At 48.4% G+C, this 20056-nt stretch overlaps 1 protein-coding gene across 4 annotated transcripts in view; it reads left to right on the top strand.

Moving 5' to 3' along the window:
* Window positions 1–20056, top strand: part of LOC110508241 (activated CDC42 kinase 1) — a 116485-nt gene that overhangs the window by 58133 nt on the left and 38296 nt on the right. For 3 of the 4 annotated variants that reach the window (XM_036966285.1, XM_036966286.1, XM_036966282.1), the window contains 7 exons: window positions 2364–2541; window positions 8837–8907; window positions 11366–11575; window positions 15979–16131; window positions 16749–17032; window positions 18024–18150; window positions 18260–18406. In XM_036966285.1, the coding sequence (XP_036822180.1) occupies window positions 2379–2541; window positions 8837–8907; window positions 11366–11575; window positions 15979–16131; window positions 16749–17032; window positions 18024–18150; window positions 18260–18406 (1155 nt within the window). In that variant the 5' untranslated portion in view covers window positions 2364–2378. Of the gene's footprint in view, window positions 1–882; window positions 1151–2363; window positions 2542–8836; window positions 8908–11365; window positions 11576–15978; window positions 16132–16748; window positions 17033–18023; window positions 18151–18259; window positions 18407–20056 lie in introns of those variants that run through there. The other variant, XM_036966284.1, reaches the window with a different exon arrangement.

Here is a 20056-nt window from a genome sequence, read left to right as displayed (position 1 = left end):
GTTCTCAGGGGTTCTAGAAGTGGACCAAGCCCAGTTCTACTCAGGGGTTCTAGAAGTGGACCAAGCCCAGTTCTACTCAGGGGTTCTAGAAGTATACCAAGCCCAGTTCTACTCAGGGGTTCTAGAGGTGGACCAAGCCCAGTTCTACACAGGGGTTCTAGAAGTATACCAAGCCCAGTTCTACTCAGGGGTTCTAGAAGTGGACCAAGCCCAGTTCTACTCAGGGGTTCTAGAAGTATACCAAGCCCAGTTCTCAGGGGTTCTAGAAGTGGACCAAGCCCAGTTCTACTCAGGGATTCTAGAAGTGGACCAAGCCCAGTTCTACTCAGGGGTTCTAGAAGTATACCAAGCCCAGTTCTCAGGGGTTCTAGAAGTGGACCAAGCCCAGTTCTACTCAGGGGTTCTAGAAGTGGACCAAGCCCAGTTCTACTCAGGGGTTCTAGAAGTATACCAAGCCCAGTTCTACTCAGGGGTTCTAGAAGTGGACCAAGCCCAGGTGCCAGACCACTACGAGCTGACAGATTACGAAGTGCTACTCAGGAATATTGAGACAGGAATATTACTGCATTGTGACCTAGATTAATGTGCTTGTGGTGGATTCGAATCAGGATACAAACATCTGGCGTTACCATTTGGGAGTAGTATACAGTAACTCAATTTGAATCTGAAATTGTGTAATGTTTTATGCCAAATAGAAGTAATCTCTTCTCATGTCATATCATATCATTTGAGTTATAGGCTATGGGTCTATCTTGCTAGTCAGTGGAATGTTTTTGGACTTGTACATGTGTACATGTGTGCAGGTACACCACACACACAGACATCTGAAGTACTTGTCAAGCGTCTTCCTGTCTCTCTCTCTCATATCGGAAGTATTAGTTAAGCGTCTTTCACTCTCTCTCTTTCTATCTATATTGTCTCTCTTTCAGAGAAGAGTCTTTTTCTCTCTCTCGGAACTAGATAGTTGGATAATTGAAAGCAGCACTCCAAATCCAATAGAGAAGAGGGCAGCCGGACATGTTTGACAGAAGTCAAAAGAAGTCTGTGTCCTGATGGTAGTTGTTTGACGTATAGGCTAAGCTATCAAACAAGACCATACAGCACTTCATACTGCCCTCTACACAGGGTATGGTTGAGAATGAGGAAAAAGGTCTGGATACATTGTTTGAATAGATTGTCTGCTTGAATAGATTGTCTGCTTGAATAGATTGTCTGTTTGAATAGATTGTCTGTTTGAATAGATTGTCTGTTTGAATAGATTGTCTGTGTATCATCTGGATACCAAATGTGCTTTATACTGTCTTCACCTGTGTCCGGCTCCGGATGTCTGTCTGTCTACGGATGTTTGGCTATGGATGTCTGTCTGGCTACGGATGTCTGTCTGGCTATGGATGTCTGTCTGGCTGCGGATGTCTGTCCGGCTACGGATGTCTGTCTGGCTACGGATGTCTGTCTGTCTGCGGATGTCTGTCTGGCTACGGATGTCTGTCTGGCTGCGGATGTCTGTCTGGCTACGGATGTCTGTCTGGCTACGGATGTCTGTCTGGCTACGGATGTCTGTCCGGCTACGGATGTCTGTCTGTCTACGGATGTCGGTCTGGCTACGGATGTCTGTCTGGCTACGGATGTCTGTCTGGCTACGGATGTCTGTCTGTCTACGGATGTCTGTCTGTCTGCGGATGTCTGTCTGGCTACGGATGTCTGTCTGGCTACGGATGTCTGTCTGGCTACGGATGTCTGTCTGTCTGGCTACGGATGTCTGTCTGTCTACGGATGTCTGTCTGTCTGCGGATGTCTGTCTGGCTACGGATGTCTGTCTGGCTACGAATGTTTGGCTATGGATGTCTGTCTGTCTGCGGATGTCTGTCCGGCTACGAATGTCTGTCTGGCTACGGATGTCTGTCTGTCTGGCTACGGATGTCTGTCTGGCTACGAATGTCTGTCTGTCTGGCTACGGATGTCTGTCTGTTTACGGATGTCTGTCTGTCTGCGGATGTCTGTCTGGCTACGGATGTCTGTCTGGCTACGAATGTCTGTCCGGCTACGGATGTCTGTCTGGCTACGGATGTCTGTCTGTCTGTCTACGGATGTCTGTCTGTCTGGCTACGGATGTCTGTCTGTCTACGGATGTCTGTCTGGCTACGGATGTCGGTCTGGCTACGGATGTCTGTCTGGCTACGGATGTCTGTCTGTCTACGGATGTCTGTCTGGCTACGGATGTCTACTTACTGATCTATGACGGTGCCAGTGTATTCTCGGGGGAGGAAAGGGTGTGGTAATTTGCTATGTCTGTGAAGAGGTTGTGCAGTCTTCTGTTCTTCAATATTTAAACCCAGTTTCTCCTTTTTGTATGTGTTATTCAGAAGCTGGGCAGTAGCATGCAGTCTGAGGAGGGCACAGAATGGCTCCTGGAGCTGCTGATGGAGGTGCAGCTGCAGCAGTACCTTTTGCGTATCCGTGACGACCTTAACGTGACGCTCATCTCCCACTTCGACTACGTCAAAAACGAGGACCTGGAGAAGATCGGCATGGGGCGGCCCGGTGAGTTGTTATAGTGGGGATGGTGTGGGGGGTGGGGGGGGGGGGGGGCATTTTGCAAATCTTTTGACTTTTGGCTGTGCGAGTTACATTTTTCATTGGTCGCATTGGTGAGCTGCACATTCTACCTGGTCACCTCAATTAAAACGTCCTATTTTTTGGGGCCGGATAAAACCATGCATTTGTTACAGTAAAGTGCATTATCCTCATGATTCCTGTAGTAAAAGTGTCAGCCTGTTTTTCTGGGGCCGGCTGCTGTAAATGAGGCTCTCTCTCCCTCCTGTGCCCCTCTTATTTCTCAACAATCGTTATTGAGCTCAAAGCACGCTGTTTTATAATCAAGATATCTGATATGGCTTTGAAATACAGAACGCCCAAAATTGCACAATGGCCATCACGAGTGCACTTGGCCTCAATGCAAAACATTTTTTGGGGGGGGGAGACATTACTTTTACTGTTAGATTAGTACATGGCTAGGTGTTATATTTGAGTGGTTAGCGCATTGGGCCAGTAACTGAAAGGTTGTTGGATTGAATCCCCGAGCTGACAAGGTAAATATCAGTCGTTCTACCCCTGAACAAGGCAGTTAACCCACTGTTCCCCTGAAAAAGGCAGTTAACCCACTGTTCCCCGGGCACTGTGGATGTTGATTAAGGCAGCCCCCCGCACCTCTCTGATTCAGAGGGTTAAATGCGGAAGACACATTTCAGTTGAAGTCATTCAGCTGTACAACTGACTAGGTGTCTCCCCTTTCCCCCTTTATTCAAGTTAGCGATCTAGCTAATGTATTTAGAGTTAGCGATCTAGCTAATGTATTTAGAGTTTCCACTTCTTTAGGTGATGAATTGGGGCGGCAGTTAGCCTAGTGTTTAGAGTTAGCAATCTAGCTAATGTATTTAGAGTTTCTACTTCTTTAGGTGATGAATTGGGGCGGCAGGTAGCCTAGTGTTTAGAACCCAAAGGTTGCTGGATCAACTGACTTGCCTAGTTAAATAAAGGTTAAACAATTAGCACCTATTTAATTAAGCATGTATATAATATAAATGCTCATAAAGATGAAGGAAAATGTGGCTCTAATGAACAAGAAATAATGATTCTGATGCCCAGTTTTGACAGTAAAATCTAACAAAAATTGTCAATTAGGTTGCTTTATATCTAAATATTTGTAATCATGCATTGTTGATTGGACATGTTAGATTTAACATTAGATTTAACAACTTATTTATTGAATACCATCTCAGTAGGTAAATATATTCTATTGTGTAATGCTGCAGATGTTTTTTGTTGTTGCACCCAATCATGGGCAGGTGCCAACTGAAAAAGTTGGTCTGAAGCCCTGTACAGACTACCATAACTAGTCAATCTGAAGACAAAGCCCCCTGATAAAGCTTAATTACTCTCCTCTTTTCTCTTTTCACCAGGATGGAGAGTGAAGGAGAGAGAGTGAAGGAGAGAGAGTGAAGGAGGGATGAGGGAAAGATGGAGGGAGAGGGAAAGATGGAGGGAGGGAGAGAGAGAGAGAGAGAGAGAAACGGAGAGAGAGAGAGAGAGAAACTGAGAGCTAGCGAGAGACAGAGATGGAGAGAGAGAGAGAGAGATGGAGAGAGAGAGAGAGAGAGAGAGAGAGAGAGAGAGAGATGGAGGGAGGGAGGGAGACCGGGAGAGAGAGAGAGAAACGGAGAGCTAGCGAGAGACAGAGATGGAGAGAGAGAGAGAGAAACGGAGAGCTAGCGAGAGACAGAGATGGAGAGAGAGAGAGAGAGAAACGGAGAGCTAGCGAGAGACAGAGATAGAGAGAGAGAGAGAGAGAGAAACGGAGAGCTAGCGAGAGACAGAGATGGAGAGAGAACCGGACAGAGTGGGAGTAATAATAGAAAAGCGTACTGTAATTTCTCCAAGCAGATCCCATCTGGTCTGGTCAGCATGTAAAGCAGTGGTATTCAAACGTTTTTAGCGGGAACCCCATTTTTTTCTAGCAGAATTTCTGGGGACCAGAAGTATTTCTCGTGAGCCAACACCAACTCTAATGACACAACCTTAAAATCGGTAAATGTTGACTTTTTAAGTCAAGAAATAACCTTCAATTCATTGCATTTTCATCTCTTATCAAAATGAAAATAAACCAATAAATACATTTACTCAATAACAATTTTATTTTTCAAATTATCTTTCTCAAAAACATTTGTATATCATTTTTTGAGGTGACCCCTCTGCAGTTCTGCCGCGACCCCGTCTTTGAATACCACTCCCCTGAAGCCTGCCGCATGCTTCCTAGTTGAAACAGTTTTCGCAGAATATTATACCCTCGTGTTTTTAACTGCTTTTGTTCATTTGGGTGTTCAGCAGGTTTTTTTTTGGGGGGGGGGGGGGGGGGGCTGTTCTCACACACCAAATGTTTTCTTTGAGGCAAGTCGAAGGTCGGTAGCCAAAGTCTACGCCCCTTCGTTGGTAATTGGTCAACAGTACTACTCCTAGTAGTGGGAACTATGGACGGGATTCTTCAATTAAGTGTTTGTTGTTATTCAACGAGACATGACTAGTTTTCATGCACGTTTTTTTTACTCAAGAAATACTGCACCAAACACCTTAGTTAGATGTAAACTTGTGTGACTAGGAAGAAAGTCAATTTATTACAAACTTTTTGATTTATCTTAGATTAATTCAGACTGTTTTGAGGAAGTTTATACTGGCTGTGTGGTTGCTACAGCATCTGAAGAGGGACAAACATAAAAATGGCTGAATTCTGCTAGGAGCAAACCTGAACCTAGTATACGGGCGCCTTAAGCCAGTCTGACAGGCGTGCGACCTTATGCACATTAGTGGGAGAGAAAAAAAGAAACCCTAGTCTATAGCTCTTATTTTCTCTCCCATTTTTCACGCTCTAAGCCCCCCTCTCAACTCCTCTGTCCCTTTCCCACTCACTCTTTCTCCTCTCTCTCCACTCTCTCCTTTCTCTCTCTTCCTCGAGCACACTCCTTTTTTCTTTATTTCTCGTGAAACTACTAGCAGCTAACTTTATTTTGGAACATTTTACTCACCATGACTGAGAGATGTGGTTGTCCCACCTCACTATGACTGAGAGATGTGGTTATCCCACCTCGCTATGACTGAGAGATGTGGTTGTCCCACCTCGCTATGACTGAGAGATGTGGTTGTCCCACCTCACTATGACTGAGAGATGTGGTTGTCCCACCTCACTATGACTGAGAGATGTGGTTGTCCCACCTCACTATGACTGAGAGATGTGGTTGTCCCACCTCACTATGACTGAGAGATGTGGTTGTCTCACCTCACTATGACTGAGAGATGTGGTTGTCCCACCTCGCTATGACTGAGAGATGTGGTTGTCCCACCTCACTATGACTGAGAGATGTGGTTGTCTCACCTCACTATGACTGAGAGATGTGATTGTCCCACCTCACTATGACTGAGAGATGTGGTTGTCCCACCTAGCTATGACTGAGAGATGTGGTTGTCCCACCTCACTATGACTGAGAGATGTGGTTGTCTCACCTCACTATGACTGAGAGATGTGATTGTCCCACCTCACTATGACTGAGAGATGTGGTTGTCCCACCTAGCTATGACTGAGATATGTGGTTGTCCCACCTCACTATGACTGAGAGATAGGGTTGTCCCACCTCGCTATGACTGAGAGATGTGGTTGTCCCACCTCACTATGACTGAGAGATGTGGTTGTCTCACCTCACTATGACTGAGAGATGTGGTTGTCCCACCTCGCTATGACTGAGAGATGTGGTTGTCCCACCTCGCTATGACTGAGAGATGTGGTTGTCCCACCTCACTATGACTGAGAGATGTGGTTGTCCCACCTCACTATGACTGAGAGATGTGGTTGTCCCACCTCACTATGACTGAGAGATGTGGTTGTCTCACCTCACTATGACTGAGAGATGTGGTTGTCCCACCTCACTATGACTGAGAGATGTGGTTGTCTCACCTCACTATGACTGAGAGATGTGATTGTCCCACCTCACTATGACTGAGAGATGTGATTGTCCCACCTCACTATGACTGAGAGATGTGGTTGTCCCACCTCACTATGACTGACAGATGTGATTGTCCCACCTCACTATGACTGAGAGATGTGGTTGTCCCACCTTGCTATGACTGAGAGATGTGGTTGTCCCACCTCGCTATGACTGAGAGATGTGGTTGTCCCACCTCACTATGACTGAGAGATGTGGTTGTCCCACCTCGCTATGACTGAGAGATGTGGTTGTCCCACCTCACTATGACTGAGAGATGTGGTTGTCCCACCTCACTATGACTGAGAGATGTGGTTGTCTCACCTCACTATGACTGAGAGATGTGATTGTCCCACCTCACTATGACTGAGAGATGTGATTGTCCCACCTCACTATGACTGAGAGATGTGGTTGTCCCACCTCACTATGACTGAGAGATGTGATTGTCCCACCTCACTATGACTGAGAGATGTGGTTGTCCCACCTTGCTATGACTGAGAGATGTGGTTGTCCCACCTCGCTATGACTGAGAGATGTGGTTGTCCCACCTCACTATGACTGAGAGGTGTGGTTGTCCCACCTCGCTATGACTGAGAGATGTGGTTGTCCCACCTCACTATGACTGAGAGATGTGGTTGTCCCACCTCACTATGACTGAGAGATGTGGTTGTCCCACCTCGCTATGACTGAGAGATGTGGTTGTCCCACCTCACTATGACTGAGAGATGTGGTTGTCCCACCGCACCATGACTGAGAGATGTGGTTGTCCCACCGCACCATAACTGAGAGATGTGGTTGTCCCACCTCACTATGACTGAGAGATGTGGTTGTCCCACCTCACTATGACTGAGAGATGTGGTTGTCCCAACTAGCTATGACTGAGAGATGTGGTTGTCCCACCTCACTATGACTGAGAGATGTGGTTGTCCCACCTCACTCTGACTGAGAGATGTGGTTGTCCCACCTCACTATGACTGAGGGATGTGGTTGTCTCACCTCACTATGACTGAGAGATGTGGTTGTCCCACCTAGCTATGACTGAGATATGTGGTTGTCCCACCTAGCTATCTTAAAAGAGAAACTTTGGGATTTTTTCTACTTCCCCAGAGTCAGATAAACTCGTGGATACCATATTTATGTCTCTGTGCGCCGTCTGAAGGAAGTTGCTAACTAGCGTTAGCGCAATAGCTAACTAGCGTTAGCGCAATGAATGGAAGTCTAGGGGTATCTGCTAGCACTTCTAGTCATTGTGCTAATGCTAGTTAGCATTGGCTCGCAAAACTACCTCTAACTTCCTTCATACTGGACACCAAGTCATACACATTTTATCCACAAGTTCATCTGACTCTGGGGAAGTAGATAAATGGCACCATTGCTAAAATCCCAAAGTATCCCTTTAAGAAGAGTACACTAACTGTAAGTCACTCTGGATACGTGTAAATGAATTAAGCTAAATTATTCAAATGTGTAAATGTAAATGCTTTTCTGATGTTTCAAGTTCACCAACTCTCCTCCCAGAGGGCTACCCTACTGGTGGGCAGCTGTCCCCTACTGGTGGGCAGCGGTGCCCTACTGGTGGCCAGCTGTCCCCTACTGGTGGGCAGCGGTGCCCTACTGGTGGGCAGCTGTCCCCTACTGGTGGGCAGCTGTCCCCTACTGGTGGGCAGCTGTCCCCTACTGGTGGGCAGCTGTCCCCTACTGGTGGGCAGCTGTGCCCTACTGGTGGGCAGCTGTGCCCTACTGGTGGGCAGCGGTGCCCTACTGGTGGCCAGCTGTCCCCTACTGGTGGGCAGCGGTGCCCTACTGGTGGGCAGCGGTGCCCTACTGGTGGCCAGCTGTCCCCTACTGGTGGCCAGCTGTCCCCTACTGGTGGGCAGCGGTGCCCTACTGGTGGGCAGCTGTGCCCTACTGGTGGGCAGCGGTGCCCTACTGGTGGGCAGCGGTGCCCATCTCTCCTCCCAGAGGGCTACCCTTGGTTAGCTGAATCGGATGAGTTGCCAGGACCTTGGTAGCTGATTCAGAGGAGTTGCCAGGACCTTGGTAGCTGAATCGGAGGAGTTGCCAGGTCCTTGATTCGCTGAATCGGAGGAGTTGCCAGGACTTTGGTAGTTGAATCGGAGGAGTTGCCAGGACCTTGGTAGTTGAATCGGAGGAGTTGCCAGGACCTTGGTAGTTGAATCGGATGACTTATCACATGCCTTAGGGTTTCTCATTCTTGGTCTGCATAGTCAGTGACATTCTCTCCCTCTCGTGTGCTCTCTTTGTGTCTGTCTCTCTCTTCTCTCTGTCTCTCGCTGGTGTCGCTGCAGGGCAGAGACGGCTGTGGGAGGCGGTCAAGAGGAGGAAAGCCATGTCCAAGCGCAAGTCCTGGATGAGCAAGGTACAGTACACAAACTCACACATATCCGTACTATGCATACTGATGTATTGGAACCGTTGCATGATTCACTATCTCTTCTAAAATAACTTTTAAAAACTTTAAAATAAAACATTTGGTGTTAACACGTGTATTTGTTTGAAGTACAACTGCACAGGACCCCCCCAAAAAATGTGGCAGAAATTTAGATTTTTATCTTAAAAATGGAATGGACAAAATTATTCCAAAATTCCCCAGACAGTTAGGTGTACAGTTCATGGTTGTGTGATGGTCTACCGTACAGTTCATGGTTGTGGGATGGTCTACCGTACAGTTCATGGTTGTGTGATGGTCTACCGTACAGTTCATGGTTGTGTGATGGTCTACCGTACAGTTCATGGTTGGTCTACCGTACAGTTCATGGTTGGTCTACCGTCTTCACTGTTTAATGAACCTCCCATACCTTTATTACCAACTCAGACTCAATACAGAGACCTACACAGACTCATTGATACACACCACAGACTGAAGAACAGACTCATTGATACACACCACAGACTGAAGAACAGACTCATTGATACACACCACAGACTGAAGAACAGACTCATTGATACACACCACAGACTGAAGAACAGACTCATTGATACACACCACAGACTGAAGAACAGACCCATTGATACACACCACAGACTGAATAACAGACTCATTGATACACACCACAGACTGAAGAACAGACTCATTGATACACACCACAGACTGAAGAACAGACTCATTGATACACACCACAGACTGAAGAACAGACTCATTGATACACACCACAGACTGAGGAACAGACCCATTGATACACACCACAGACTGAAGAACAGACTCATTGATACACACCACAGACTGAAGAACAGACTCATTGATACACACCACAGACTGAAGAACAGACTCATTGATACACACCACAGACTGAAGAACAGACTCATTGATACACACCACAGACTGAAGAACAGACTCATTGATACACACCACACCACAGACTGAAGAACAGACTCATTGATACACACCACACCACAGACTGAAGAACAGACTAATTGATACACACCACAGACTGAAGAACAGGGACATTGATACACACCACACCACAGACTGAAGAACAGACTCATTGATACACACACCACAGACTGAAGAAGAGGGACATTGATACACACCACACTGCAGAGACATATAACCTGCCTTCACACCTTCACAAGCTATTTTGAATGTACAACTAAGGTCAAAGTCATACAATAGGTTGGTCAAAGTCATAGGTTTATTTGGTCCACCTATCTAGTATTAGGTCGGAACCCCCTTTGCCTCCAGAACAGCCTGCATTCTTCAGGGCATGGATTCTATAAGGTGTGGCATTCAAACGTTGCTCAGTTGGTATCAAGGGACCTAACATTTGCCAGGAAAACATTCCCCACACCATTACACCACCGCCAACATCCTGTACCGTCGACACCAGGCAGGATGGAGCCATGGACTAATGCTGCTTACACCAAATCCTGACTCTGCCGTCAGCATGAGGCAACAGGAACCGGGATTTTTTCGGACCAGCCAATGTTTCTCCACTCCTCAATTATCCAGTGTCGGTGATGGCATACCCGCTTGAGCATCTTCTTCTTGTTTTTAGCTGATTAGAGTGGAACCCGGTGTGGTTGTCTGCTGCAATATCCAATCTGTGACAAGGACAGATGAGTTGTGCATTCCGAGATGCCGTTCTGGACACCACTGTTGTCCTGCGCCGTTATTTGCCTGTTTGTGGCCCGCCTATTAGCTTGCACAATTCTTGCTGTTCTCCTTCCACCTCTCATCAACGAGCTGTTTTCACCCACAGGACTGCCGCTGTCTGGATGTTTTTTGTTTGTTTCACCGTTCTCTGTAAACCCTAGACACTGTTGTACGTGAAAATCCCAGGAGGATGTCCGTTTCTGAGCTACTGGAACCGGCGCCCCTGGTCCCTGAGGATCCTACCACACTCAGTCACTTAGGTCACTCTTTCCGCCCATTGTAACGTTCAGTCGAAACAGTAACTGAATGCCTTGATGCCTGTCTGCCTGATTTATATAGCAATCCACGGCCACGTGACTCACTGTCTGTAGGAGCGAACCATTTGCGTGAATGGGGTGATGTACTTCATAAACTGGCCGCTGAGTGTATACAGTGGGGAGAACAAGTATTTGATACACTGCCGATTTTGCAGGTTTTCCTACTTACAAAGCATGTAGAAGTCTGTAATTTTTTATCATAGGTACACTTCAACTCTGAGAGACGGAATCTAAAACAAAAATCCAGAAAATCACATTGTATGATTTTTAAGTAATTCATTTGCATTTTATTTGTATTCTCACAGCTAAGTACTGTTTGTCTATTTCATACAGGTCAGATACCTCCTGCACTACAGCACCCACCCATCTTCTATTAACGACGTCTCTCTTCTCTCGTCTTTCTCCAGGTGTTCAGCGGGAAGCGGACGGACGCTGGGGACTTCCAGCAGGCGGCCCCCACCTCCTCCTTCCGCAAGCTGTCCCCTACGCCGCCCCCCCAGCAGCAGACACTCAGCTGTCTGATCAGTGAGAAGGATCTGGTCCTCTTCCAGAAGCTGGGCGAAGGCTCCTTCGGCGTGGTCAAAAGGGGCGAGTGGTTCATGCCCGCTGGGAAAGTGGTGAGAGGGGGTGGGTTCTGTCTGTGGGTGTGGCGGGATGGGTTCTGTCTGTGTATGGGGGTGGGGAGGGGGCGTGTGGGGGGATGGGTTCTGTCTGTGTATGGGGGTGGGGAGGGGGCGTGTGGGTGTGGCGGGATGGGTTCTGTCTGTGTATGAGGGGGGGCGGGATGGGTTCTGTCTGTGTATGGGGGGGCGGGATGGGTTCTGTCTGTGTATGGGGGGGTGGGGGGGAATAGGTTCTGTCTGTGTATGGGGGGGGGGGGGGGGTAGTGTGTATGGGGTGTGGGTGTGGCGGGATGGGTTTTGGTCTAAATCTTACACAGGTTCCCGTCTAGAAAACAGGGTCCCATCTGGACAACACATCTAATTCAGATGATCAAAAATCGTTAACAGGGAAGAGAGAATACCCTCACCTCTCCCCCATTAGTTTTTTTTTACGTCAAATGTTTTAGCACCGTGAGTGAAACAGAGCCACTGTAGGCCTAATTGGTAAAAGGGCTTTTATGTCCCCTCTGCGCCATCGTCTTGGAACACCTTACAAAATACTTTTAAACTGGAAGAACTTGTCCCGATTGGTGTTTTTAAATCACTGATTAAGGATTTTGAGGCTGATTCCCTGACCTGTCAATGTTTTTAATTAGCTGTTTTATACTCTTGTGAATTGAATGGTTTTTACTAGATGACTTGTAGTTTTTCATGTTGTCTGTCTGTAATTGTTTTGTAATGACTTGGTGCTGCCTATCTTGGTCAGGGCGCTCTTGAAAAATAGATTTTAATCTCAATGAGCCCTTCCTGGTTGAATGAAGGTTAAATAAAATAAATCAATCAATCAATGAGAGGTGTTACTCCGGCCGCACAGGCAGCACTTATTTTTACGCTTCAGTTGTTTCACACATGCTTATGGAGGAACAGAGGGAGGGGGCTTGCGGTGTAGTTTCACAGTAAAGTGTTAGAATAGATAGAGGAACAGAGGGAGGGGGCTTGCGGTGTAGTTTCACAGTAAAGTGTTAGAATAGATAGAGGAACAGAGGGAGGGGGCTTGCGGTGTAGTTTCACAGTAAAGTGTTAGAATAGATAGAGGAACAGAGGGAGGGGGCTTGCGGTGTAGTTTCACAGTAAAGTGTTAGAATAGATAGAGGAACAGAGGGAGGGGGCTTGCGGTGTAGTTTCACAGTAAAGTGTTAGAATAGATAGAGGAACAGAGGGAGGGGGCTTGCGGTGTAGTTTCACAGTAAAGTGTTAGAATAGATAGAGGAACAGAGGGAGGGGGCTTGCGGTATAGTTTCACAGTAAGGTGTCAGAATAGAAAGAGGAACAGACAGAGGACGAGGGAGTTCCTTGTGATCACATGGGGAACAGTATCAGTGGCTTCAAAGTTCAAGCCATGACAACATGGAAAAATGACCAAAAGCACTCTCTCTCCAACATCTGTTTTGGTCAAACCATTGACCACTAGCCCCTATAGACTTGAACTCGAGGAAGTGATGGAGAAAGAGAGAATCTTGTCCAAACACTCTCCAGAAGTGACCGAGTGACCACACACACACACACACACACACAAAGACACAGTACACACATACAGTGACCCCAACATGGCCAGATGGGACCAAAGGAATAGTTTACAGAACATGTGACACAAGGTTTACAGAGCCCATAAAACAGGGCTGTTCAAGTATTACCCTATGACACGGATGGGTAACTCAGTCCTCGGACCCCAGCCTCCGCCTCAGCCCCCAGCCCCAGATAACACACCTCACTCCAATAATCAACTAATCATGATCTTCAGTTTAGAATGCAATTAGTTGAATCGCCTGTGTTCGCTAGGGAAAGGGGGAAAGTGTGACACCACTCTGGACTGGAGTTGACCATCCTGGCCCTACGAGGTCTGGGGTTGCCCATCCTGTCCCTACGAGGTCTGGAGTTGCCCATCCTGGCCCTACGAGGTCTGGGGTTGCCCATCCTGGCCCTACGAGGTCTGGAGTTGCCCATCCTGGCCCTACTAGGTCTGGAGTTGCCCATCCTGGCCCTACGAGGTCTGGAGTTGCCCATCCTGGCCCTACGAGGTCTGGAGTTACCCATCCTGGCCCTACGAGGTCTGGGGTTGCCCATCCTGGCCCTACGAGGTCTGGAGTTGCCCATCCTGGCCCTACGAGGTCTGGAGTTGCCCATCCTGGCCCTACTAGGTCTGGAGTTGCCCATCCTGGCCCTACGAGGTCTGGAGTTGCCCATCCTGGCCCTACGAGGTCTGGAGTTACCCATCCTGGCCCTACGAGGTCTGGGGTTGCCCACCCTGGCCCTATCTAGTGTCGTCTCAGGTCTAAATCAGTCCTTGAATAGAGGGGAATAATGGAAAAAAACACTGTGGAACTGTCTTCAATGTCCAGAGTTGAGTTTGAGGGCCACAGAATATCTAGTCCAGTGTCTGAGCACAAAACATCTAGTTCAGTTGTTCAGGAAGCTCAATCATCAAATCAAAATCAAATGTATTTATATAGCCCTTCTTCCATCAGCTGATATCTCAAAGTGCTGTACAGAAACCCAGCCTAAATCCCCAAACAGCAAGCAATTCAGGTGTAGAAGCACGGTGGCTAGGGAAAGCTCCCTAGAAAGGCCAAAACCTAGAAAGAAACCTAGAGAGGAACCAGGCTATGAGGGGTGGCCAGTCCTCTTCTGGCTGTGCCGGGTGGAGATTATAACAGAACATGGCCAAGATGTTCAAATGTTCATAAATGACCAGCATGGTCAAAAATAATAATCACAGTAGTTGTCGAGGGTGCAACAAGTCAGCACCCAAGGAGTAAATGTCAGTTGGCTTTTCATAGCCGATCATTAAGCGTATCTCTACCGCTCCTGCTGTCTCTAGAGATCTGAAAACAGCAGGTCTGGGACAGGTAGCACAACCAGGTGGACTGGAGACAGCAAGGAGTCATCATGCCAGGTAGTCCTGAGGCATGGTCCTAGGGCTCAGGTCCTCTGAGAGAGAGAAAGCGAGAATTAGAGAGATATACTCCAGATATAACAGACTGACCCTAGCACCCCGACACATAAACTACTGCAGCATAAATACTGGAGGCTGAGACAGGAGGGGTCAGGAGACACTGTGGCCCCATCCGATGATACCCCCAGACAGGGCCAAACAGGCAGGATATAACCCCACCCACTTTGCCAAAGAACAGCCCCCACACCACTAGAGGGATATCTTCAACCACCAACTTACCATCCTGAGACAAGGCAGAGTATAGCCCACAAAGATCTCCACCACGGCACAACCCAAGGGGTGCGCCAACCCAGACAGGAAGATCACGTCAGTGACTCAACCCACTCAAGTGACGCACCCCTCCTAGGGACGGCATGGAAGAGCACAAATAAGCCAGAGAATCCCAGTGGAGAGAGGGGAACCAGCCAGGCAGAGACAGCAAGGGCGGTTCGTTGATCCAGAGCCTTTCCGTTCACTTTCACACTCCTGGGCCATACTACACTCAATCATATGACCCACTGAAGAGATGAGTCTTCAGTAAAGACTTAAAGGTTGAGACCGAGTCTGCGTCTCTCACATGGGTAGGCAGACCATTCCATAAAAATGGAGCTCTATAGGAGAAAGCCCTGCCTCCAGCTGTTTGCTGGACAATTAGGAGGCCTGCATCTTGTGACCGTAGCGTACGTGTAGGTATGTACGGCAGGACCAAATCGGAAAGATAGGTAGGAGCAAGCCCATGTAATGCTTTCTAGGTTAGCAGTAAAACCTTGAAATCAGCCCTTGCCTTAACAGGAAGACAGTGTAGGGAGGCTAGCACTGGAGTAATATGATCAAATTTTTTGGTTCTAGTCAGGATTCTAGCAGCCATATTTAGCACTAACTGAAGTTTATTTAGTGCTTTATCCGGGTGTATTCACTAGGAACCAAACAGCACCAAATCTGGGGTGTACTCCCTAGGAACCAAACAGAACCAATCTGGGGTGTACTTCCTAGGAACCAAACCGAACCAATCTGGGGTGTACTCATAAGGAACCAAACAGAACCAATCTTGTGTGTACTCATAAGGAACCAAACAGAACCAATCTTGGGTGTACTCAGAAGGAACCAAACAGAACAAATCTTGGGTGTACTCACAAGGAACCAAACAGAACCAATCTGGGGTGTGTTCACTAGGAACCAAATGGAAGCTAACAGAACCAAACGGAAGCTAACAGAACCAAACGGAAGCTAACAGAAGCTAACTGGTTGGATGAATACACCCCCGGTGTTCTATTGTCTCCTAGTTTTAAATTGTTCCAAGGCCACCACACTGTTAGTAAGCACAACTGTAGTCACTCAAAATAAACATTTTGCTAGCTAATCATCAATCATTTTCACTATGGATTTAGCATTACGCTAACCCCCCCTACCCCCTTCTCTTCTCCAGTTGGAGGTAGCAGTAAAGTGTTTAAAGACAGACGTTCTGAGTCAGCCGGACGCTCTGGACGACTTCATCTGCGAGGTGAACGCCATGCACTCCCTGGATCACCAGAACCTCATCAGGCTGTACGGGGTGGTACTCACACGCCCCATGAAGATGGTACGGACACACACATCATGGCAACAGGAGGCTGCTGAGGGGAGGACGGCTCATAATAATGGCTGGAACGGCGCTAATGGAATGACATCAAAAACATGGAAACCCTTTGTTTGATGTATTTGATACCATTCTACGTATTCAGCTCCAGCCATTACAACGAGCCCATCCTCCCCAATTAAGGTGCCACCAACCTCCTGTGGTACATACATGCACACACACACGCACACCGGACACACATAAACACACACACACCGGACACACATACCGGACACACACCGGACACACATAAACACACACACACCGGACACACATACCGGACACACACACTGGACACACATAAACACACACACACACTGGACACACATACCAGACTATCATAAACACACACACCAGACACACATAAACACAGAGAGCTAAGTAAACACACTGCTCAGACTGCTTCCTGTCCCCATTTAAAATCATGTCAGCGTCAGAAATGTCAAGGCCGGCAGGAGGAGAGGAGTGATTGATTGAGACAGAGGACTAAAATGAAGGCTGACCTTTCCTCCTTGTTCTATTCATCTGTGTCATATCCCCCCCCCCCCCCCCCCCCCCCCCCCCCCCCCCCCCCCCCCCAGGTGACTGAACTAGCCCCGCTGGGCTCCCTGCTGGACCATCTGCGCTGCGTTCCGACGCAGGGCCCCGTCCTCATCCACACACTGTGCCAGTACGCCGTGCAGGTGGCGTGCGGCATGGCCTACCTGGAGCACCGACGCTTCATCCACCGCGACCTGGCCGCCCGCAACATCCTGCTGGCGTCGACCGAGACGGTGAAGATCGGCGACTTCGGCCTGATGCGAGCGCTACCCAACAACCACGAGCACTACGTGATGCAGGAGCACCGCAAGGTGCCGTTCGCCTGGTGAGAGGGGGCGACAGGGGGGGTTGTGTTTCCGTGTGTCGTCGTGGTCAGGGGCCACATTCAGTAAGCAGACGTCTGACGTTGCAGATAGAAATGTCATGAATAGATCAGACATGATCTTGTAATTGTACATCTGATCTGTTTATTCTACGTGTCTAAAGGCATGTTTGTTGAACATGTTTGTATCTGAATATTCCACAACATTGTGCCCCTGACGTGGCCGTAGTGTTTTTTTTCCTCTGTTCTCATCACCTTTTTGATCCAGTTGTCTAACGTGTGTGTGTTCCTACATTGCTGTGTGTGTGGGTGTGTGTGTGTGTGTGTGTGTCCGTACATTTGCTGTGTGTGTGTGTGTGTGTGTGTGTGTGTGTGTGTGTGTGTGTGTGTGTGTGTGTGTGTGTGTGTGTGTGTGTGTGTGTGTTCGTACATTTGCTGTGAGTGTGTGTGTTTGTCCGTACATTTGCTCTATGTGAATTTGCTGTGTGTGTGTGTGTGTCCGTACATTGCTGTGTGTGAATTTGCTGTGTGGGTGTGTGTGTGTGTGTGTGTGTGTGTGTGTGTGTGTGTGTGTGTGTGTGTGTGTTTGTCCGTACATTGCTGTGTGTGAATTTGCTGTGTGTGTGTGTGTGTGTCCGTACATTGCTGTGTGTGAATTTGCTGTGTGGGTGTGTGTGTGTGTGTGTGTGTGTGTGTGTGTGTGTGTGTGTGTTTGTCCGTACATTGCTGTGTGTGAATTTGCTGTGTGTGTGTGTGTGTGTCCGTACATTGCTGTGTGTGAATTTGCTGTGTGGGTGTGTGTGTGTGTGTGTGTGTGTGTGTCCGTACATTTGCTGTGTGTGTGTGTTCGTACATTTGCTGTGTGTGTGTGTGTGTGTGTGTGTGTGTGTGTGTGTGTGTTCGTACATTTGCTGTGTGTGTGTGTGTGTGTGTGTGGGTGTCCCCGTACATTAGCTGTGTGTGAATTAGCTGTGTGTGTGTGTTCTCCCTCCAGGTGTGCCCCTGAGAGCCTGAAGACACGGACGTTCTCCCACGCTACAGACACCTGGATGTTCGGGGTGACGCTGTGGGAGATGTGTACCCACGGACAGGAGCCCTGGCTGGGTCTCAGCGGCAGCCAGGTACACACACACACACACACACAGCAGACGTGTGAAAAAAGTATTTGTCCCTTTTGTACATCACGATTTCATTCTAGGTTTAATTTCAGTATTTCAATCTGTGTTTCAGATCTTACACAAGATAGACAAGGAGGGTGAGCGTCTGCCCAAGCCAGAGGACTGTCCCCAGGACCTCTACAACGTCATGCTGCACTGCTGGGCCCAGAAACCTGAAGACAGGCCCACTTTCCTCGCCCTCAGGGAGTTCCTGCTCGAGGTACACACACACAAGAATAGTAAACGAACAAAAAGTTGACCAACTGGGGACATTTTATAGGGGGGGTTGGATGTGTGTGTGTGGGGGGTGGGGGGTGGATGTGCGTGTGGGGGTTGGATGTGTGTGTAGAGGGGTGGGGGGAGTGGATGTGTGTGTAGAGGGGTGGGGGGAGTGGATGTGTGTGTAGAGTGGTGGGGGAGGGGGTTGGATGTGTGTGTGTAGAGGGATGGGGGTTGAATGGGTGTTTAGAGTGGTGGGGGGAGGGGGTTGGATGTGTGTGTGTGTGTGTAGAGGGATGGGGAGGGGATTGGATGGGTGTTTAGAGTGGTGGGGGGAGGGAGTTGGATGTGTGTTTAGAGTGGTGGGGGGAGGGAGTTGGATGTGTGTTTAGAGTGGTGGGGGGAGGGGGTGGATGTGTGTGTAGAGTGGTGGGGGGAGGGGGTTGGATGGGGGTTTAGAGTGGTGGGGGGAGGGGGTTGGATGTGTGTGTGTGTAGAGGGGTGGGGAGGGGGTTGGATGGGTGTTTAGAGTGGTGTGGGGAGGGGGTTGGATGTGTGTGTGTGTAGAGGGGTGGGGAGGGAGTTGGATGTGTGTTTAGAGTGGTGGGGGGAGGGGGTGGATGTGTGTGTAGAGTGGTGGGGGGAGGGGGTTGGATGGGTGTTTAGAGTGGTGGGGGGAGGGGGTTGGATGTGTGTGTGTAGAGGGGTAGGGAGGGGGCTGGATGGGTGTTTAGAGTGGTGTGGGGAGGGGGTTGGATGTGTGTGTGTGTAGAGGGGTGGGGAGGGGTTTGGATGGGTGTTTAGAGTGGTGTGGGGAGGGGGTTGGATGTGTGTGTGTAGAGGGATGGGGGTTGGATGTGTGTGTGTGTAGAGGGATGGGGGTTGGATGGGTGTTTAGAGTGGTGGGGGAGGGGGTTGGATGTGTGTGTAGAGGGGTGGGGGGAGGGGGGGGCGGATGTGTGTGTAGAGTGGTGGGGGGATGTGTGTTTACATTAGTATTTGCATTACGTGTGTGTTTGTATTTAAATGTCTGAGTATATTTTGAACGTGTACCTTCAAGGTTGTATACAAGACCTTCATGAGCGACAATTGTATATTCTGACGTCAAGTTTAGTGGATCAATTTGCTTACAACCTGAGATGTCAGTTCTAAATACTTAACTTGTGTACACAATTTGTGTAAAATGTCATATCATTTGAAATATTTACTTGCATTATTGAATGACAAGATGAAGTCTTGACTGTGGGAGCTCTTAATATGTTACCTGGACCTCTAGCGCCACCTAGTGAATCTACTACGGTACTGTATGGGCCAGGGGCACAGTGAATGTGTTACGGTGCGTGAATGAGGACCCAAAAGCGAATCAACTTAAACAGAGCTTCTTTAATTACCAAACATAGGTAGGCTCAGATGGACCGGCAGATTCCGACAGGACAGGACAAGGTTACAGCAAACATGACGGCAGTCTGGCTCAGGCATGAATGACACAAACAAACAAGAATCCGACAAGGACAGGAGCAGAAACAGAGAGAGATATAGGGACCTAATCAGAGGGAAAAAGGGAACAGGTGGGGAACGGGGTGAATGGGTAGTTAGAGGAGACAAGGGACAGCTGGGGGAAAGCGGGGGAGAAAAGGTAACCTAACACGAC

This window comes from Oncorhynchus mykiss, chromosome 28, assembly GCF_013265735.2.
Source record: "Oncorhynchus mykiss isolate Arlee chromosome 28, USDA_OmykA_1.1, whole genome shotgun sequence".
Taxonomy (NCBI): Eukaryota; Metazoa; Chordata; class Actinopteri; order Salmoniformes; family Salmonidae; genus Oncorhynchus; species Oncorhynchus mykiss.
Note: the sequence above shows the minus strand (reverse complement) of the source record. Positions and strands in the feature narration are given on the sequence as shown.